This window comes from Quercus robur, chromosome 2 (assembly GCF_932294415.1).
Source record: "Quercus robur chromosome 2, dhQueRobu3.1, whole genome shotgun sequence".
Lineage (NCBI taxonomy): Eukaryota > Viridiplantae > Streptophyta > Magnoliopsida > Fagales > Fagaceae > Quercus > Quercus robur.
The window spans coordinates 76,446,313-76,469,623 of NC_065535.1; the positions used below are offsets into that span (position 1 = coordinate 76,446,313).

At 36.9% G+C, this 23,311-nt stretch overlaps 1 protein-coding gene across 2 annotated transcripts; it reads left to right on the plus strand.

The window, feature by feature from the left end:
* The first annotated feature begins 12,829 nt into the window (after positions 1-12,829).
* On the plus strand, positions 12,830-22,923 carry LOC126715079 (plasma membrane ATPase 3-like). Of its 2 annotated transcripts, none has more exons than XM_050415509.1 (21): positions 12,830-13,280; positions 13,513-13,632; positions 13,918-14,016; positions 14,227-14,364; positions 14,510-14,644; positions 14,725-14,904; positions 15,433-15,639; positions 15,736-15,855; positions 15,943-16,062; positions 16,245-16,367; positions 16,454-16,558; positions 16,672-16,816; positions 17,534-17,698; positions 17,988-18,226; positions 18,977-19,009; positions 19,137-19,218; positions 19,465-19,625; positions 20,790-20,969; positions 21,058-21,240; positions 21,325-21,503; positions 22,652-22,923. In XM_050415509.1, exons 1-21 carry the CDS (start codon positions 13,227-13,229, stop codon positions 22,746-22,748), a joined length of 2,865 nt encoding a protein of 954 aa, XP_050271466.1. In that variant the 5' UTR covers positions 12,830-13,226; the 3' UTR covers positions 22,749-22,923. The 2 variants fall into 2 exon arrangements, with proteins under 2 accessions (XP_050271466.1, XP_050271467.1); XM_050415510.1 differs by having other exon boundaries at positions 12,831-13,309.
* Positions 22,924-23,311: the final 388 nt, after the last annotated feature.

The window sequence follows — 23,311 nt, forward strand, 5'->3', positions numbered from 1 at the left end:
ACTAGACGTAAGGACTAAATTAAAAACATATTAAATTAAAATGACTAAAATGCTTATATGGCCTTGCAAGTTATGTGATCGGTGTTAAGGAAACGTTTATGTTAATTATTTTTATTATTCATTGATTTATTTTATTTTTGTATTGTTCTTTTACCTTTTTGGAATTCAAGTGGTTTGGAGTGTAAAAATGGAAGGGCAAATTAAATTTTGTCACCCTAATTTTTTATCTTGATTACACTTAACTAACTCCCTAAACTATCAAAACACACGATGGACCCCCCCAATTTATAATTTTGTTTCAATGTCTCATTGCCATCTCTTTTGATGTTAAGTATGATGAAATTTAGTATTGAAAGACTAATTGATCATTCTCTCTAAAACATATATGACAATGGGGTAAATTGGTATTTTAATGAATTCCGTCCAACGCAACACCTAAACAAATGGCAGAGAATTAAGTGTAATATATTTTTAAATTGGGATCAATCATGCGTTTTGATGATTCAGGGGGCTAAGTGTAATTAGAATGATAGTTTAATTAGTATGTAAAAGTGTAATTCGCCTAAAAAGAAAAACATGAAAGATTTGCACAAAAAGTTGCACCCTAATTAAGCCCCTAACACTAACCCTTAATATTGATTTTATGAAAGTACAAGTATAATAAGGTACAAAGGTATTCGGTGCATTCTATCCACACACACACACACACACACACACACACACACACACACACACACACACACACAAAAGGGGTATTCGGTGGATTTTTCTAACCTTTTATAAATTTTAAAAAAAAAATTATTCGGCAGAAAAAGGGGGTATATTGATTTTAATAAAAGTATATGTGGGGTCCAATAGTTTATAGGTCCGGCCCACGCGCTTATGGAAAGCCCACCGGACCTAAACTGAAGGAGGCCAGGGCCCAAGCTCGAAACTAGGAAAAGTAAAAAATGGCCCGAAGACACAGCCGAGGACGGTTTCGTCCTCGGCAGGTCCAAAACCTCAGGGATAGGAATGGAACACGAGTAAGCTAGAAAGATCAGAAAATATCTTGGGGAAGTTGTCTTTAATACCCTTCCCTGACATGACACTGCCCCTAACAGAGCCGGGATCTTAGGCTTTATGGATCATCTCCAGCAATTTTGGGATTAGACTGATGGGACAGATATCTGCCCCGGAAAGATCGACCCTACACGTGGACGAAGGACAACGAACGTAGGCTAGTATAAAAGAGAATGTTATGTGACCAAAGGAGGGGGCTCCCATCGAGCTTCTGGAGAAAGACTTGATGAAAGAGAATGCCTGGATAATATACGCCGGACACCACCTAAAAGCCCACCGACGGGTAACCGGAGACAGCACCATCTCTCCTCGGACATGATCCGAGGAGCCAAATCCTCCTGGATACAAGATTGAAGGGCCTGAATACCCAGCCCAAAGCTCATTCTCGTATTGGTTCACCTACAGTCCGGCCCGAAATGTCGCCCTGTGATCCAACGCTGGCCTTTCAAACCCACTCTCTACAAATAGTATTGTGAGGGACTTTCCGTATGCGAGCCCGACATCGTTGTTGGGCCGCCTGAGATTTTTGTGCCCTTACAATTGGCGCCGTCTGTGGGAAGGCTTGCGCGTTGGCGTAGGAGGTGTTTGAGTCAACTCTCTAGCCAGCTGAGGTTTGTGGGATTCCCTCCATCTCCGGCGATATGCCGTCGTTGCTCCGACCCGAATTTTTGCTAGGGGCTACGCCCTGCAGTGTCAACAGCGCGGACAGCTCTAGGGGCTTCCGGCTTCAGGCCAAATCCCCCCCGCCATGGTCTAGGGGCTGATCTCCAACAAGTTTTGGACATAACCAAGGCCTTGCATGGTCCTCGGACCCAAGCCTATGGGGAAACCAAGTACAAAAAAGAGATCTTACAAGTAATGGACAGAACCAAGGCCTTGCATGGTCCTCGGACCCAAGCCTATGGGGAAACCAAGTACAAAAAAGAGATCTTACAAGTAATGGACAGAACCAAGGCCTTGCATGGTCCTCGGACCCAAGCCTATGGGGAAACCAAGTACAAAAAAGAGATCTTACAAGTAATGGACAGAACCAAGGCCTTGCATGGTCCTCGGACCCAAGCCTATGGGGAAACCAAGTACAAAAAAGACATCTTACAAGTAATGGACAGAACCAAGGCCTTGCATGGTCCTCGGACCCAAGCCTATGGGGAAACCAAGTACAAAAAAAGACATCTTACAAGTAATGGACAGAACCAAGGCCTTGCATGGTCCTCGGACCCAAGCCTATGGGAAAACCAAGTACAAAAAAGACATCTTACAAGTAATGGACAGAACCAAGGCCTTGCATGGTCCTCGGACCCAAGCCTATGGGGAAACCAAGTACAAAAAAGAGATCTTACAAGTAATGGACAGAACCAAGGCCTTGCACGGTCCTCGGACCCAAGCCTATGGGGAAACCAAGTACAAAAAAGAAATCTTACAAGTAATGGACAGAACCAAGGCCTTGCACGGTCCTCGGACCCAAGCCTATGGGGAAACCAAGTACAAAAAAGAAATCTTACAAGTAATGGACAGAACCAAGGCCTTGCGCGGTCCTCGGACCCAAGCCTATGGGGAAACCAAGTACAAAAAAGAGATCTTAAAAGTAATGGACAGAACCAAGGCATTGCATGGTCCTCGGACTCAAGCCTATGGGGAAACCAAATACAAAAAAGCATCATCGGAGTCCCCTATATCCCAGTCGATTGCTCAGATGGATTGCTTAGAAATCATCAACCTTGGACGATATTCACGCGCTTATCACAGAATATCCAACTGATATCTCGAAACGTACACATAAGGCACACCCATTCAAGAAACAGTGTTGTCAAAGAAACAGTGCTCAAAACAAATAAAGAAATTTCCATTCTTATTACGAAGAAGAAATAGTACAGCGTACAATGAAAAGCTGGAATCAGCCTACGTCAAAGCTTACTACGTAAGCAAGAAAAAGAAAAATACAAGAAAGCTGGAGAAAGCCGAGAAGGTATGTCGGAGGAAAGGTTGGCTACAGCTCCGAGACCTTGTTCTTCCCCCGCACCCTTACATGCCCATAACTCAGGCAGCCAAAGAGACCCAACTTGAACCTGACACCGTTGAAGAAAAGGTGCAGGGAGTTGGAGGTGGTGGGCATTTCTCTAAATATACGCCTGCCGCAAAGCAGAGGCGCTGATGGAGGAAAATCTCTCTTCTGCCATACCAAAGTGCTGGCATGAACAGAGCCTGCTTCGGATTTTGACTAAAAGAGGGAGAGACGCCGTTCCCCCTCGGTGGAGATGGAGTACTCTCCTGAACTTGTGCTTCCTGTGCCCATACCTTACTGTTATAAGCCTTATGAAGACACGGCGCTTCCGCGGCGGAGACAGTTCTTTCTTCCCAGCCCTCACTTTCAACATGTTATGCCAAGAAAGGAGAACTCCGGATGTGGAAGCTGTGATGCGGGAGAAAATCTGAAGGATTTGTGCATATATAAAGCAACTTTCTCTCCCTCCCATTTATTGGAAAAGACAAGGTGATGGCAGTCAACTCACGTGGCGTCCCAAGAAACGCTACAGACAAAACAGTCCTGGCTCAACTTCCAACATCAACTGCAACCACAAGATTAAAGAGCCTCGTAAAGGCGCACCTCGGTCACCGTGACATCAGAGAGTACCACGTGGCCAGAAGTTGCAGAAATATCTCTTAATTCATGGGCTAGGTGGATTCGTGGCCCCGGGCCCGCTTTGCGTAAGGGCCCAGGTACTGTGGCCCACGCCGAGCAATGGCCATGGCCGAGGACAACCCCTGTTTGGCACCTCGGGAAATGCTCAAAGAAAGGGAAAGTCTGAACTCAAAGTCTTGGACAGCACCTAAGGCTTGCATGATCCTCGGACTCAAGCTAAAAGGGAAAACCAAGTACTGATGCAGACATTGGTCTTGGACAGAACCTAAGGCTTGCATGATCCTCGGACTCAAGCTAAAAGGGAAAACCAAGTACTGATGCAAACATTGGTCTCGGACAGAACCTAAGGCTTGCATGATCCTCGGACTCAAGCTAAAAGGGAAAACCAAGTACTGATGCAGACATTGGTCTTGGACAGAACCTAAGGCTTGCATGATCCTCGGACTCAGGCTAAAAGGGAAACCAAGTACCGATAAAGACACAAGTCTCGGACTCAAGCTTAAGGGAAGAACCAAGTACATAAGATAAAACGTATAAGTCCTGAACAAAACCCAGGTTTTGCAAAGTCCTCGGACTCAGGCTTCTTGGGAAATCAACTGCCCGAATGAAGAAATTTTTCGGCTTAAATACTGGAAAAGGCTAAGGCTCGCATATCATGGAGATGGCAGAACAACCTAATGATCGTCAACCTAAGGAGGCCATTCATCCGGTGGGTAACATGCCCTCGGATAACTACTTCTTACACCTTATCGAGCATTTAATACCCATCACGGCTAATTTTAAGATAAGTCTCCTTCCTTACTGGTCGGACTGTTATATTGAATAATAATTTTGTTAAAGTTATCGTGGCATCTTTTTATCAACGATTACTTTGGCCTTAGTTATTATTGATTCAAATGCTATATTATTATGTCGAGCAGCGCTTTCACATTTGTTAAAATATATAAACAAGACATACGAAATAGAGTAACAATAACTTTTATTAATATGAAAAATTGTTACAACGTACAAGGAAGGGCTTAAACAAGCCTATACAAAAAATGAACTGCTAAGACAGTAACAACATCCGTAATACAAATAAGTGAACCATCAAGTGTCTTCTGAATTCGCCTTCAAAGTCTTTCTGAAATCTATGCCTCAGTACTGCTCATATCAGGAGAAGATCCTTATACAAAAATAATGAAGGAGAAGGAAGAAGAATTGGAAGACATGGAAGCACTTCAGCAAGCTCTTGTCACTGAAGAATGCAAGGGAAAAAGAAGATGGAGGACATGAGCGGGAAGGAGGAGAAGAAGAGGGAAGCAATGAAAAGAAAGTAAAAGGAGCAAAAGAGGGAGAGGGGGAGCCTTATTAGGTATGCTCATGAGAGAGCAGATGGAGATGACAAGGGAGATTTTCGACTCAGTCACACCAGAAATGGGGTGTGACGAGTCCCTGCTTCGGATTTTGGCTAAAAGAATGGGGAGGCAAATCTTAAGCCTCCGCCATCCTTGCCCCGACCGAGCCATCTCGAGTTTTGTTAGGACATGGCGTTCCTGGGAAAGGAAGGATTTGTTCATGGAGGATTACTATGAGATAAATATTATTGAACAGGGAGTAACCGGATGGGGGAAGTGGATTCTGGGAAGAACGTGAGGGATTCGGATATGAAAAGGTCATCCTCAGTCTTCTCTCTTTATATAGGGAACGAAGAAGAGGGTATGTGACACATTCAGATCCCCAGGGAAATCCAGAGTATAACGCGCCGTTTCGTTCTCCCACACCATCAGTAACCGTTGCATCTGGGAGGCCTCGTAAATGGGAAGACATTAAAGACACGCTGCAGATAACCACGCGGCATAACGGCAACGTGCTCAAATCCAGGAAAAACGGCTCATAAACCGGTGCGTTCCTTGGGGAGGGGAAGAGTCGCCAGTGTTGATCAAGATCCGAAGAAAGTGAACGGCAATAAGGGCTTGACATCATCAAAATCCACCTGTCCTACCATGACGTTGGACAGCAGGATTTTGAGGGGCTAATGTGGGGTCCAATAGTTTATAGGTCCGGCCCACGCGCTTATGGAAAGCCCACCGGACCTAAACTGAAGGAGGCCAGGGCCCAAGCTCGAAACTAGGAAAAGTAAAAAATGGCCCGAAGACACAGCCGAGGACGGTTTCGTCCTCGGCAGGTCCAAAACCTCAGGGATAGGAATGGAACACGAGTAAGCTAGAAAGATTAGAAAATATCCTGGGGAAGTTGTCTTTAATACCCTTCCCTGACATGACACTGCCCCTAACAGAGCCGGGATCTTAGGCTTTATGGATCATCTCCAGCAATTTTGGGATTAGACTGATGGGACAGATATCTGCCCCGGAAAGATCGACCCTACACGTGGACGAAGGACAACGAACGTAGGCTAGTATAAAAGAGAATGTTATGTGACCAAAGGAGGGGGCTCCCATCGAGCTTCTGGAGAAAGACTTGATGAAAGAGAATGCCTGGATAATATACGCCGGACACCACCTAAAAGCCCACCGACGGGTAACCGGAGACAGCATCATCTCTCCTCGGACATGATCCGAGGAGCCAAATCCTCCTGGATACAAGATTGAAGGGCCTGAATACCCAGCCCAAAGCTCGTTCTCGTATTGGTTCACCTACAGTCCGGCCCGAAATGTCGCCCTGTGATCCAACGCTGGCCTTTCAAGCCCACTCTCTACAAATAGTATTGTGAGGGACTTTCCGTGTGCGAGCCCGACATCGTTGTTGGGCCGCCTGAGATTTTTGTGCCCTTACAGTATAAGTATTATTTACTCAAGATTACTTCTTCTTCTTCTTCTTCTTCTTTTTTCATAATTTTAAATACCTTATTTGCATCCCATAAAAAAAAAATAAAAAAAATAAAAAAAATAAAAAAAAACTGTATTTGCATGGTGATTGAATAGTCTGTATACCCTAATCAAAAGACATTGTCTAGTCGTTTGCATGGTGATTGAATAGTTTGTATACCCTAATCAAAAGACATTGTCTAGTCGTTTGATTAAAGAGTTTTAAGCCCTTACAGAAACTATTTAATTAGTGCTTATTGCATGCACAAACATCGCCAATGCTTGCTCAAAAAAATAAAAATAAAAAGAAAAACCCATCATTTTTATGTATCTGTATACGTGCAAAAAAAAAAAAAAATGTACTTTCAAACCATCATTTTTTCAATTAAGTTGAAAAAAAAATAGTACAAAAATTATAAAAAGAAAGAAAAGGGGCATACCCGATCTTCCATTGCCATTTTCTAAGAACACCCACCTAACTTTTGTGGAAAACAATATATGAGAGTCTTTATTCCCTATGAAAAAGACAGAAAGAGGTTTTCAATTGGGGTTAGTCACCAGTAGACAGTAGTTGTGAATTGGAAAGGTTACCTTATGGGTGCTGCAAGGATACAATTTGTAACGACCCAAAACGATACTGGGTTCGCACGTAAATAGGCCCAAACAATATAATTTGTAGAGCGTGGGTATGAAAGGCTAGGCCTTGGTCACAAGACAGTGGTTTTCCGTGGTGTTCATACATAATTAAATCGTGTTCGCTCTAGGAGTCTTTCTCCTGGAGGCGGGCTGGGAGGCTCTGGTTTTTGGCCATTTTTCCCAGCCCCTTCTCCCGGATTGCTTGTTCCTCTTTTTATATTAGCCTGTATTCCTTATCCTTCGTCCACGTGTAGGATCGACTTTTCCAAGACTGATACTTGTCCCATCAGCCCATACCTAAAGTGGTTGGGAGTGGTTGTAAAGGTTGAAGAGTATGGCTCTGTCAGGTGCAGAATGCTTTATTGCAGTTCTGGCAGCCTTTTACTTATGCTGTTCCCACACTATGATCACTTTTCCTTTTAGGGGCATTTATGGCATGCCGAGCAGGATCTCGTCCTCGGCCATTTCCTTAGGCCTTCCATGACCCTCATGATGCGTACTCGGCCCTGCACCTCCTCAACGCAGGTCTTGGGCCTTAACATGAAATGGACTGGGGTCACAAACTCTCTGGCCCCACAGGTGCGTTTGGATACTGCTTATTTTATTTAAAATTGAAAATAATAAAAAAGTTACTGTTTACGCTAAAAATACTGTGCATTTACCTTAATGCATTGTTCATGTCCCATGAATAGTGCAAAAGGCGCTGGTTCAAAAGAGAGAGAAAAAAAAAAAAAAAAAAAAAAAACCCCAAACACAACTCAAATAATTTAAATCCAAACGCATACTATACGTGTCCTCAAAATAGGAAGAAAAGGAGTTGGGAGGTCCATTTGGTTGAAAATTTTTAGTATCGTTTGTTTAGTTTTTAGTATTGTGAAAATATGTATTTGAATGTTATAGAAATACATATATATTACCAAATAGCCCCTAAATAAAACAATATATATATATATATATATATAGAGAGAGAGAGAGAGAGAGAGAGAGAGAGAGAGAGAGAGAGAGAGAGAAGGAAAAAACGTACACTGTTTTTGCAAAGCCAAGGCTTTACAAATTTCAAGTGGGTGTTAAAAAAGGGTTACCTAACCACATAAAGAAATCAAACCAAGTATTTAAGAAGAAGAAGCAAGATAAGGAGGAGTAGAAAAAGAGTGAAAGAGGAAGCAAAGAAAAGAAAAGAAAATGACATTCTTGCCTCACCTCACTGACTCTCATGACTTTTCTTGTGCCAGAGTTTGAACATTCAAGGGGGGACACTTCTTCTTCGAAGACAGGACCCTTCTTTTTTGGTGTCTTTTAAGACTTTAAAGTATACGTATTTATGTTTGCTCCTACTTAATAGTCAGACATGATGGTCTTTGTAATGGACAGAAAACTACTACGCACGCAAGGTTTAGACCAAGCATGAGGGATGGTTAGATAAGATAGTCACATACAGATATAGTGGTTGGTACTTGGTACTGTTTTGGACCTAACCTGTATTAATGGGTGGAAGATTATAGAACGTGGATTAGGGTCTTCTAGTGTTTGTAGGACTCTATCATTATGTAGTTATTAAAATCTTATTCATTAATTAATGGTTAATTAAGTGAATGGTTTAAGGTGAAAGTTTTGATTTAATTAGAACCCAAAAAACTAAGCAACTAAGTAAGTGACCAAGTTGTTATTTACTCCAATCAGATTAGTACAAGAAATTAGTAAAATGCACATAAATTTGTTAGGAACCTCCATCTTCAAATGAAAGACCAATTCAACAGAAAATAGTTAAAATAGCTAATTTAGTGTTGGAGGGCCAAAATATGGAACAAAGTTACTTTTCAAATTTCTCATATATTTCTTTTTTTTATGTGAATTTTGAAAATCTAACCGTTGAATTTCATGTTCCTTATGTTCTTAATATGCATATCAAATTTCGTTCAAACTGGATATTATTTACTATTTGATCAATAAACTTATTTTTTATACACAATTTTAGATCATAAAAATTTGAAATTTTAACATTTGTTTGATGAGATAGCAATTGATTTTTGATTTTCTTGAAATTTTACATGCATGAAGAATATAATAAGAACATGCAATCTAATAGTTAAATTTTCAAAATTCACACTTAATATAGAGATATATGAGAAGTTTGTAGAGTTTCTCTCCAAACTAGTTTGGAGAGAGACTTTGTTCCAAAATATGTCCCCAAAAATCCTAGAATTTAAAAATAAAAAAATATATTAAGATTTAAAACTAAAATAATAGATGAAAATTAAATTAGCATTCATTTTATGTTAACAAAATATAAACAAAAGAAAGGACACAAATGAATTGTATCTTAATGCACTTATAATCAATCATCTATCAAAATGGAGTACAAAGTTGTGTTGTTGTTGTTGGTGGTTTTTTTTTTTTTTTCCAAATCCCAAAAATTATATATAACTTATTCAATCTAAATTTCCAAACAATTTCTTTTTCAAAATAATAAATCAAAGTTTCCTTTAGAAAATTATCTTCTCTTTTCTTGCAAAGTATAATTTTGTTAATATTCATATATATGGTTGAAAATACGCATTCCATAATTGTGGTTGAAAATTGAAAAAGTAAACCAGAACGACAACTATTCTATAAGAAGTTGGTAAACCGTTGATTTTGGTACTCCTTAATCCTTATCCTTATTACCTAAGAATATGAAGAAAAGATTAACCCTTTTTTTTACCTTTAGGAGAAGCTGTAGGTTGGGGGGTTAAGTATATTTTTGGGACCAATTATAAGTATTTATATATATATATATATATATGTAATAAAGAATTTCAGTTTGAGAATGTTATAGGCCATATATTATTTATAAAAATAAAAATAAAAATCATTTATCTTTAGGTCAGGGGACCATGGTCCCCTTGTTCTAACATGGTTCCGTCACCGATACGAAATTCCACAATCCTTGTAAGTTAGGTGATCACAATATTCTACTATCCTCTCTATGACTACAGCGTGGTCAAGAACTTAACCAACTACCCTATTGGCTATTGCGAAGCTAAAGCAAGTTTGAAAAATATGAATATACACATGTATCGAAGTTTGATTCATATATTTTAAATTTCTTGAATAGGTATAAGCTATTACATAGTCAGCAAGTCTTTCCAATTTTTAAATTAAGTTTGAAAATCTCATTAAATTACATATTTCATTACGTTAAATTTTAAATCAATTGGATTTTTTTTTTTATATTTTTTAATTCATGTTTTATTTACAATTTTAAAAAATTCAAGAAACTTAAACTTTTTATGGATGAGATAATTTTTTTTTTTTTTTAGTTTTAATAATTTTAAAATTTTCAAGTACTTTTTCTTTTTTCTTTTTTTTGAGAAGGAAATTTTCAAGTACTTAAAAAGTTCAATGATACAACCTAATCTAATGATGTTCATTTGTTCAAAAATACATAAAATAAAGAGTTACTATTAAATAGTGTAACATAGACAAAAATCCATAAAGTAAAATTACAATGTAAAGCAGTAATGCATGCGAAAATTCTTAGTCGTATAAGTAAGAGGATGCTCATAACTAAGTTGACATCCGTACCAGTAAGCAATAACGTAATAAAAATATATAATGATGTTCGTAGTCGATGGAATTTTTTTTTTCTTGTATTATCATCGAGTGTATCCTTAGTTCCTTACTATGTATTATAATAATTGAAGGTTGCTCTATCAAAAAATATAAATAATAATAATAATTGAACGTTGCAATTATAAAACGCACGTTCCAAATTTCAAGTGTTTTTTTTTTTTAAATATATATATTTTTTTCATTAGATTTATTATGGTTTTCGTCACTAGCACGCAAACGGTGCAATTATCCAATTCCACTATATAAGTTTTATGTATATTTTTAGATAGAAATTACTTATCTTGGACCTTCTTTCATTATTCCAATCCATATACCAAGAAATTTTCAATATACTTGTATCCGCACACCTGTGTCCTTTTCTATCTTTTGGGTTAAGCAAATATGCCAGAGAACTCTGAGACTGAGTTTTCACCAAAAACAAAAGAGAACTCTGAGAGTATAAAGTTATAACCTACCGCAAGAATTGAGATACCAATGCCAATAATGGCCATTGGCTCATTCCAAAAATTAAAAAAATAAAAATAATAATAGTAAAGGCCATTTATACCCTTGAGTGAGAATTCCTAATTGTAGTTTGTAAAAATATGAACAAACTACAATTAGGAACAAAGAAGAGATCTATACAGTAAACTAAGAAAGGTAAGTTCTCTTATCAAAAAAAAAAAAAAGAATAAAAAAAAAGAAAGGTAAGTTCTAGGCCTAGAGTTTTCTGGAGTTCTAAGCATGCTTTTTGACATTTGAACCTAATGAATAGTTGTATTTTTTTCCTTGTCCCTAACAGTAGCATGCGATTAGATTTGGACAATTTCTTCAAATTATCTTTGTAGAAAATTTGACCATGCTCATCAAGATCCCAATAAAGATTGCAAAATGAGAATCGAGAAATGCTGGTGATACAAAAAAAAAAAAAATCACAATTTATTAATATGATATGTTACGATAAGTATATCATCATTTAAATATGATCTTATTATTAACATCATATTTATTGTATACGGTATACTAACAAAAACATGTCATTTTAACCGTTTATTAAACTTGTAGGAGAATACAAGGTTTTGAACCGTTGGTAGAAGGTTAAGGATTGTTGGTGGCTTTACGTCATGTATCTACTCTACCAAAACAATTTTGACAAAAACATGGAGAAATTCAAAGAAACAGATCAAACATGCTGATAAAACTTAATGAACAATTTTGTTGTTCAAAACTCAATGATAACAATGACACCTCAGATTGAGTCCTGATCCATGTCAAAACAAAAACCTCTCCATCATTTGCACCCTCGAAGCCATGAAATTTCCTGTTTAGAATAATCAATGAAACAACTTTATATCACAACCACCACATCACCAATTGCATGCACAACCTACTTCGAGTGGCCAACTTTGTAGCACTTAAAAAAACAGTTCCAAAATCATGTTTTTTAAGCTTATGCATACTTCATTTTTTTAGCAAAAGAAGTACAAGTTGATTAGGCCAATCGCATCTACTAAACTAAAAAAATAAGATGTAAACTAGTGTTGGTTTTTAGGCTTATGTTTTGGAGTGCTTGGTTTTTAGGCTTATGTTTTGGAGAGCTTATTTGAGAGAGAGAGAGGTTAAAATGGCTTTAGAGAAATAAGCCAATTATAAAATGCTTAAAGTAATTTTCTTTTTCTATCTCACATTTCATTAAATAAATTACTAAAACACATACTTATTGTTCAATGATACGGTAGGATTCTTCTCATGGGGAGAGGCTCATCGATTGAAACCTTCACTTATTTTTATTTTAAGATTAAGAAAAATAAAACAATAAATTTAGAGATTTAATTTTTTTAATAATAATTAACATGGTCTGTTGTAATTAGTATTTAATAAAAGTGATATTACTCTGGTGATGATAAAAAGTTGAAATTTTTTTTAAAAAAATTGTTGTGTCTCAAATATTAATTAAAAAAAAAAAAGGAAGTGTTTCATAAGTTACATATTTATTATAAAAAAAAAAAAAAAAAAACTGATAAAGATACTTGTCACTGTTGTCAGAAGAGCATTATCGTCTAGGGACAAAATCGTCGAAACAAGAAGTGCTCCATTTTATTTGTAAGACAAGGAAACACCTGTCCCAGGTAAGTTTCAAGTATTGTATATTTGCTCTATTAAAGTCTAAAGAGAAGGAAATTGCATCAACCAGAGTATAAAAATGAAGTTAATAGAATGTGTGTACCCGCCAAGTACATGATCTACTTTGAGCTGTTTATCCGCCCCAAAGGACAAAAATCGTGGCCGAAAAAAGCTGCCACTGGAAGATTTAAGAGAGAGAGTGTGTGTCAGAGAAAGCAGAGAGACAGGGTGCAAAACAGAGTATAACATAAGGAAATGAGACAGAGTGCACTGTTTTTCCATTGATTTCCTTGGGTGGTTTTGACGTTTTTCGCTTAATATTTATTCCCTTTTAGTAGTGCTCCTGAAAATCAAGAGGCTTTGAGATGGATGACAAGACTGAAGTTTTGGAGGCTGTGGTAAAAGAAGCTGTGGACTTGGTACCAAAACAGAGCAACCCACCTCTCTGGTTTTTTTTTTTTTGAAACTTTGTCTGAGGACTATTTTATCTGTATTGAGTTTTGCTTTTTGGTGCATTTGCTTTCTGGGGTTGGGATTTCTGGTGGGTTTGTGTGGAATTTTCACTTTGTTTGGTATTTTTTGTTGTTGGGTTTGGGATGAATTGTACTTTAAATATGGTTTATTTATTTATGGATTGAACTTTTATTGCAGGAGAACGTACCAATTGAAGAGGTTTTTCTGACCTTGAGATGCAACAAAGATGGTCTCACAACAGTGTCTGCTCAGGAAAGGTTGGCCATTTTTGGCTACAACAAGCTTGAAGAGAAAAAGGTACTTCTTTTTGTATATATATTTTTCTTTTATCTGTTTGTTTATAAGTAAAATTTTCCCAGCAATTTTTTTTCTGATATAAATGATGAACTCTTTCTTGGCTTTACAATGAATTAAATTTTCCAAGATTAATGAAGCCTAAAAGTTTTTTTTTTTTTTTTTTTTTTTGGAATTATTTACCTATGCAACAAGCAGAGCAGTGAACAAATATTCAAATTTCTTCTTCTTCTTCTTTTATTTACTTTGGCCTTTTGGTTATATTTGACAATTTTTTGCTTTTTACAGGAAAGTAAGTTTTTGAAGTTCTTAGGATTTATGTGGAACCCTCTCTCATGGGTTATGGAAGCTGCAGCTATTATGGCCATTGCGCTTGCCAATGGAGGAGTGAGTGCTTTCTCTCTTTTCAAACCTCTTTATTGTGTGGTACTTTTTTTTTTTTTTTTGGTTGCTTAGAGAGTCAAGGAAAGGAAAAAAGAAATAAACTTTCCATGCTTGTATAGGGAAATTAAGAAGCCCTTAATTTCCCTTTCTGATTATTTGTATTTCAAGAGATTTTGACTATGGGGAACTTTGTACTGACTGCATATTTTGCAGGGAAAACCACCTGATTGGCAAGATTTTGTTGGGATTATTGTTCTGCTACTTATCAATTCAACTATAAGTTTTATAGAGGAGAACAATGCTGGAAACGCTGCTGCTGCTCTAATGGCCCGACTTGCACCCAAAGCTAAGGTATTTGTTGGAAAAGTCTTTGCCTTTCCTTAACTATATGATTTTGGCTTTCTTCTTGCTACTTGTTGCCATTTGTTGTGATGTAAATTTGAGCTATGAGTTTGATAATCTGGGTAATTGATGCACTTCTGGTCTCTTTTTTAAGGTCCTTAGAGAAGGGAGGTGGGTTGAAGAGGATGCAGCTATTCTTGTTCCTGGTGATATAATTAGTGTTAAGCTTGGGGACATTATTCCTGCAGATTCTCGCCTTCTTGATGGTGATCCCTTGAAAATTGATCAGGTAATTTTTCAACCTTCGATGTTTTGTGCAGATTGGCTAAGTGGAGCTGTCTGACTTATGTTTAATATTTGACTTTTCAGTCTGCACTTACAGGGGAGTCCCTTCCTGTGACGAAAGGCCCTGGTGATAGTGTTTATTCAGGTTCCACGTGCAAACAAGGTGAGATTGAGGCAGTGGTCATTGCTACTGGTGTTCATACCTTCTTTGGCAAGGCTGCTCACCTTGTGGATTCCACAAATCAAGTGGGACACTTTCAAAAGGTAAATAGATGCAAATGCAAGTGAATTCCTTTACTCTAAACAACAGCTACCAGAAGGATAATAAAAATTTGATAGGCAAAAGAAATAACAAGCTAATGAAGGAAGCAGGATCAAGTTGAATAAATTGGAGGGGATTGGTGGAGATTACCATAGAGTAATATCTTACATAGAAAGTGATGCACATGATCACGTATGGGAATAACATATATATATTTTAATTTATTCTCTAATGCCTATTAATTGTTTCTCGGGTATCATTATTAAGCTACTTCCTGAATCATACTAGTAATTGCCTCAAAAAATTGATTTTAATTCCTGGTTTGTTTTCAACTCTTGTGACTATAATCTTATACGAATAAATATTTGCTTTCCACACACAATATGACAGATAACTATGTTTGTTACCTGCAATCAATTAAACATGTTTTTTTTTTAACCTGCAGTACTTATTTTTTACCTGCCGCAATCAGATTAGTTTTTCCTATTTGTATCTGTGTTGAGAAAATTCTCTTTGCACTTGCTTAATAGGTCTTGACTGCAATTGGGAATTTCTGTATATGTTCAATTGCCGTGGGGATGATTGTAGAGATCATTGTTATGTACCCAATTCAACACCGGAAGTACCGCCCAGGAATTGACAATCTGCTGGTGCTTCTTATTGGAGGAATTCCCATTGCCATGCCCACAGTTTTATCTGTGACAATGGCAATTGGGTCCCATCGCTTATCTCAGCAGGTTGGTTATACTGGGTGTTGCAGTTTTATTGCATTAACTTTTCTAATGGTGCAATGCTTAATGGGATATATGGGCTACTATTTAATGAATATGCAGGGAGCTATCACTAAAAGAATGACAGCAATTGAAGAAATGGCAGGGATGGATGTGCTTTGCAGTGACAAAACTGGGACTCTGACACTGAACAAGCTTACAGTTGACAAGAATCTCATAGAGGTTGGTTAAAAAAAAGTTTGTGCCGTTCACGGATGCATTCCTGACTTCCTTAAATATAATTCCTGTTCCAACATTTTATTTGAATAGATCTTTGCAAGGGGAGTGGACGCAGATACTGTTGTTCTGATGGCAGCTCGAGCATCCCGAGTGGAAAATCAAGATGCAATAGACACTGCTATAGTGGGAATGTTGAGTGATCCAAAGGAGGTAAATATCATTACCGATAGGATTTATCTTGTACATTCGCTAAAGTAGCTGAGTTGAATCTTTTATGCCAGCCTATATTACATGCGATAATGCACTTAAGATTATTAGTTAGTGGACTTTGCTTAAGCATTGGCTTTTGTGTTAATGATGTTTATTTGCTTCTGCTCTTGACTACCAAAAAGGCTCGAGTTGGTATTCAAGAGGTTCACTTCCTTCCATTCAACCCAACTGATAAGCGAACAGCTTTAACATATATAGACAGTGAGGGTAAAATGCATCGGGTCAGCAAAGGTGCACCAGAGCAGGTTAGATAATCAACAACTAATATTATTTAACTTGATGCTTCTGGAATGCTAAATGGACTAATTCATGCCTGTGTTTCTATTACTAGATTTTGAATCTTGCACACAATAAATCAGAGATAGAACGTAGAGTCCATGCTGTGATTGATAAGTTTGCAGAGCGAGGATTACGTTCTCTTGCAGTAGCATACCAGGTATGCTCATACATGCTCTTATGTCTGGTTTATGTTGTGAATTCATTTCTAACATATGCTTTCCATATTATAATTCATGCTATTATTGGAAATTTTCATTATTTAATGTGCAGGAAGTTCCTGATGGGAGGAAGGAGAGCCAAGGAGGGCCATGGCAGTTTATTGGTCTCATGCCCTTATTTGACCCGCCTAGACATGATAGTGCAGAGACAATACGAAGAGCATTGAATCTTGGGGTGAATGTTAAGATGATCACAGGTATGTAGCCATTGTATAACAATAGGATATTACAGCTGTTTGTATATGTATATGTTGTCAATGCTTTGGCATCTTTTGTGCCTGGTCATATCATAGCTATAATGATTTCACAGTGGATATATTGGAGGTTTTAGAGTGTTACAGATGGCATACTGTACATTTTGTTTAAAACCGTTGAAGTTTTATTTAAACTATAAAATTGTATGAATGATAACTTTATGTTATCTATTCCATCTTGAACTTCTGGGTCTCAACTGTCTATCGCTTTGTAATAATTATATGATGAACTTGCAGACTAGTGATTTAAGCCAAAAGGATAAGTCACAGGCTTTGTGTCACTTTGGTGAAGACCTGATCTGCAGTTTTATATATATTACTTATGGCTTTTGTATGCAAATAGCATCCAGGATATTCCTTTGCACTTAAGGTTGTTAGTTGGTCAAAGATTCTACTGATAGTAATTATCACCCATTTTCTATCAATTATGCGGCCCCTCTTTGAAATAGCAGCATGTAGTTCAGGTTGGAATATTAATAAAGGTTCTGATATTGCTGTTGCTGTTTCCTTGCTTTTACATCCAATGATATGTTGTTTGAAGTGAGGTTCTCCCGAATTTAACTTGGTCAATCCATTCCATAATGCTTAAGAAAGGAAATCATCTTTGGTTCACTATTTTGGTGATATTCCATCTGCTTGACCCCTTTCAATCTCTATTAGGTGATCAGCTGGCAATAGCAAAGGAAACAGGACGCCGTCTGGGAATGGGAACCAACATGTATCCTTCATCTGCTTTGTTAGGACAGAACAAAGACGAGTCAATAGCTGCTTTGCCTGTTGATGATCTGATTGAAAAAGCTGACGGATTTGCTGGAGTTTTCCCTGGTATTTTATTTTAGTTTTGTTCTTCAAATTTTTGTGAATCACACTGGATAACCTATCACTAAGCCTAGTCCAAATTCAAATTCACCCACTTTAGCTGCTAGTGGCAGGAAGCTGTTCCCCTAAACACTGCTGGGGAGACAGCTAGATTCAACTAGGCATGTTGATAACTTTTCTTATGTTTTATTGATATATGATAAAAAAGAATCTCTCTATTGTTAGGGAAGAACCTTTTTTTTTTTTTTTTTTGTCCATGTTTATCTGACTGCCCTCAATGCATCGGTTGGTACAGAGCACAAATATGAGATAGTAAAACGTCTGCAAGCTAGGAAGCATATATGTGGAATGACTGGTGATGGAGTTAATGATGCTCCGGCTCTTAAAAAGGCTGACATCGGCATAGCTGTCGCTGATGCAACTGATGCGGCTCGTAGTGCTTCTGACATTGTTCTGACAGAACCTGGTCTTAGTGTTATCATTAGTGCTGTACTGACTAGTCGGGCAATATTCCAGAGGATGAAAAATTACACGGTGAGCATCTGTTTTGATTGCAGAAAGCTTTTATCAAATGTTCATAATCTATCATATAATGGGTAGTTTTCTTGTGACATGCTTACTATATTCAAGTCACCTCAAGAAGAGTTCAATCCCTTCTTATGGGGATCCAGGATGTTAGAAAAGATAGAACATAGCCATGATACCATGTTTAAATAGAAAGGAGAAAATAAAATAGTCCAGGGACACAACATGGAAGCAAGATAAAGAGAGGAATGTATGTGGTTCGGCTTGGTGGCCTATGTCCACAAAGGCAAGCTCTTGATGGCTACATTTTACTATAAGCTCTATGTGTTACAATGAACCATAATAGGGTATTTATAGGAGGATATACAAGTAGGATTAGGATTTCTTTGCTTGGACACCAATTAGGATTGAACTTGGGCTTGACTAGGAATTGGGCTTTGATATCTTTAACACAGGATGAGGGTTTTAAGCTTCTTCAGATTAGACGCTGATTTGGTTCTTAGCAATGCCCGTTGGGGGAACAAAGCAGTTTATACTAAAAGGATTCACCTTATGTTATTATGTGGCTCGTTAGGAGAGGAGAATCTTTTTACTCTTTTTTTGGAAACCCTGCTGCATTCTTTGCCACCAAATGGTGTCATGCCCTCCTGAAATAGACAACAATTATGCTACAGATATTAATCGCAATAAGAATTATAGTGGTACTCAAAGTTTAATTAATATTATTCATCAAATTAATTGACTTACTTCTTGTTGCAGATATACGCAGTTTCCATTACAATACGTATTGTGGTAAGTTATATCGTGTTGGTTTCAAGATTCTATATTTAGAGAAGGTTTGATTGCATTTTCCTGAATAATGTTTATCACATCTTATCCTTTTTAGCTGTCTAACTTTGTTTTCACTTGATTGCAACAGCTTGGTTTTATGTTACTTGCTCTCATATGGCAGTTTGACTTCCCACCCTTCATGGTGCTGATTATTGCTATCCTTAACGATGGTTTGTTTTCATATTTTACCTCAATGATGTGATTTCCTTCGTTATCTGATAAGCATATGACTATCCATAGTTTTTCCCGAATAACTGATCAAGTATTCAGATAAGCAAGATGTTTTCTATTCTCTTTCTAAATCACTTCTTACAATTCTTCTTGCAAAGAGAACAAAATAGAATAATCACTCCAAGTCCTTCTTTATTTGGTGATAAGTTCTCTATTTTCTCCTTACAAGATCTATGGCTTGCCAGGTACCATTATGACAATATCGAAGGATAGGGTGAAGCCATCTCCTCTTCCAGATAGCTGGAAGCTAGCTGAGATCTTTACAACTGGAATAATTCTTGGTGGTTATTTGGCTATGATGACAGTCATTTTCTTCTGGGCAGCATACAAGACAGACTTCTTTCCTGTAAGACTTGTCATCCTTTTGATAAATTAAAATGATCCATAAATTTATGCAGGTCATGGTAGAGAATACCTGATCATTTAGATATGTTTATAGTTTCTGTTATTTGGAGGCTGTCTAATATTCTAATCAAGCCCACATGTTATATCCAGGACACCATAATCATCATCATCCCAAGTACTATGTGCAATTTAAGGATTATTTGCATAAATCTTATTTTTTGCCTTCAGTCTATGATAAACACTATATCCTATCAACTTGTAAAAGTACATTTATTTTTTCAATTCTTATACCACTGACCATCTCAATAATTCCTTAATTCACTAAGGCTTGCAGTCCTTATTAGAGAGAGAGTCCTTGTGAGTGGTCTGCTTAGGTGTAAAGTGTAAATCATCACAGTTAGCTTGGTCTTATCTAATCCTCATTGAGGCTACTTTAATTTTTTCCTGTAAGCTACCTTAAAATTTTTGCTGATGATAGTCACAACACTAATCAAACTTTGGTCTGCATATTGGCACCATTAAAATAGATCTATGGTCTTTGTTCAACATCTTGTTAGATAACATATGCCCAATCTCATAGCCATTTTTTATGGTATATTATAATTTTAATATTTGATTAGCATGAGTCTTCTTGAATCTCATGCATCAAATTGCTTTTATAATTGAGGCATTTTTGCCTCCAATATGGATATAGTCCTAAAGATGTTGGTTTTTCTTCCATGTCACCTTTGTTCTTACTAAAATAGCTCCATGTGAAATGTTTGCATAAATTGAAATGTTTGGAGTTTAAGGCATCCTATGCCAATTATGTTTTTCATTAATTCCTCTTATTGCGCAAGTCAAATGCACACAATTCATCCTTCCTCTTTTCGTCAATGTAAACTGATCCTGTTCTGTAATATGGTAAATCTGCATAAAATTGTGGCAATGTTTGTCTCATCCTGTTTAATGATTTCTTCTTAGAAATAATGTCTTATGTACTTGACATATCTTGCATTTAAAACTATCTGATATTATAAAATTAATTAGTATATGATCAAATTTTGTGTTTCCACCTCTATCCATATGTATGAATCTTCCTTTTACCTTGACTGCTTGTGTTTTCCTGAGCAAGATTTATTTTGTACGCAGTTGCTTGAACTGACCCTTATTATGTAATATACAGCGTACATTTGGGGTTCGAAGCCTTAAGCAAGAGGATGATTTTAGAAGGCTTGCCTCAGCAGTATATCTGCAAGTGAGTACTGTAAGTCAGGCCCTCATATTCGTGACAAGATCCCGGACTTGGTCTTTTGTTGAGCGTCCTGGCTTGTTACTTGTAGCAGCTTTTATTGTTGCTCAGCTGGTGCGTCTATTTTTGCACTTGCATTTTGTGATTTTGCTTTACTGATATATGGAAAATATCAATCTATTAATTTTCTTGCTGTGTGCAGTTTGCCACACTGATTGCTGTTTACGCAAACTGGAAATTTGCTGCAGTTCAAGGGATTGGATGGGGCTGGGCTGGTGTTATCTGGCTCTATAACATCATCTTTTATATCCCACTTGATTTTATCAAGTTCTTTACCCGATATGCCTTAAGTGGGAGGGCTTGGGATCTTGTTATTGAGCAAAGGGTATGTATGATTCTGGTTTAATAGAGTAAAATGTTGAGAAGAGCTTGTCCATGACTTGTTGTGGTCAAATTTTATGTTTTGTAGATTGCCTTCACAAGGAAAAAGGATTTCGGGAAGGAAGAACGGGAGCTTAAATGGGCACATGCACAAAGGACACTCCATGGGCTTCACCCACCCGAGTCCAAGATGTTCACTGAGCGTGCAAGTTACTCAGAACTTAATCAAATGGCTGAAGAGGCAAAAAGACGAGCTGAGATTGCTAGGTATGCATATTAACAAATAGCTAATTTTTCCCCCCTCTCTTATATGATACTGTCCTTTTATCTCTCTTTGAAAATATTAATTTAGATTTTAGACTAAGATGAAATGATGTGATTATGTGGAAGATACCTATGTTTATGTTTATGGGCTTTACTAGGGCTGTAAATGAGATGAACTGAACAATAAGGTGTTCACAGGGCTTGGTTATTTTGTTATTGAGCTCAAGTTCAAACGAGCTCAATTTTCCTATTCAAGCTTAGTTCGTTAATTTCTTGAACAAGCTTGATCTTGTCCACAATCTTTGTTAAATTTGTTATATAAGTTAACTTAATATGATATTTATTTAAGAAACCTATGTTTTTACCTTTGTTAGTGTAAAATCCACCAAACTCAATAAAAAAATTTACTGATTAATTTATCCACAACAATAATAATTTTCAAAACATGATATAAATATTTTTTTTTCTTTGAAGTTAGACATATTAGCCATATAGAGTATTATCTTTGGTGTTTAGGAACATACCGAGCCAAGCTTCACTTTCTTCAAGCCTGGTTCATTAATTAATCAAGCTTCAACTTAACTTCAAGATTGTTCATTTAGTTAATGAATGAGCCTCAATGAGCATCTTAACAAGTCTAATTTGAGTATTCATGATTAGTTTGTCTTGTATAACAGCCCTCTTTGATAGATACGATAATATTTCAAACCTGTGGCGTCAGCTCCATGATGATTGCTCTTTATTATCAAGCTAGGCCACTGATTAGTTTTTGGTGTAATCTGGAATTGAACCCTATATCTCTTATTTATTTTACAGCCCTAAGCCTAAGGTTACAATTTTGGGCTGTTTTTGGTGGCATTTACAACTAGACTAACTAATCGGTTTAAATTACCATTTGTAACAATGTTCTGAGACAGTGAGATTGTGGAAAGAGCTCTTATAAGAAATTGCAGGCTGTCATATTTACCATGCATGGTAAAATTGGTTAACATGTAGATCACTAGAACACTCAGATCATGTATACTACTTTATTATATGGTTATGGTATTAAAAACAAAAAGAAGAAGAAAGACATAGATGTACTATACGTTATTTGCCTTACTGTGGCACTTTGGTCCTGTTAAATCTTGCAATTTTCTTGTTTTTTGCAGACTAAGAGAAATGAGTACATTGAAAGGACATGTTGAATCAGTGGTGAGATTGAAGGGGCTTGATATAGATACAATTCAGCAATCATACACTGTCTGATAGATCGTACACTTCCATTCCTCATGGTGTAATGATGGAAGCAAAAGAGCCATAGTTTGTCATTCTATTGTATAAATCATATCCACCTACATTTATATATCATTACTAGACAGTTGTTTCTAAACATGTGCGAGTCTGCTTGATTGTAAATTGGGCTGCTATTCGTTTCTCTTTCTTTAACATTTCTTTTTTTTTTATTCCTTCCCCACTTTTTCCCTACATATTTTCAATTTGGGCAAGACCTAAAAGTAAGTTTCGCAAGAATCTGTCCTGCTACCAATTAAATCAAACATAGAAATTGATTCTCAAAAGGAAAAAAAAAAAAAAAAATCAGAGATAGAAATTAAATCTTAGAGCAAATTACAACTTATTTACTTGTGGTTTGGTCAAAATTGAAGTTGTCTACATGTGGTTTGAAATTTGATATTTTACTCTCCTAAGATTAATTCAGTTAGAGTTTCGTAACTCATTTTTGTTAAAAACAATGCTAAATATGTAATTTTGCTCCACTTTTATGGATAGAAAAATTGAGTAGAAATGATGAGATTTTTTTTTTTGGGGGG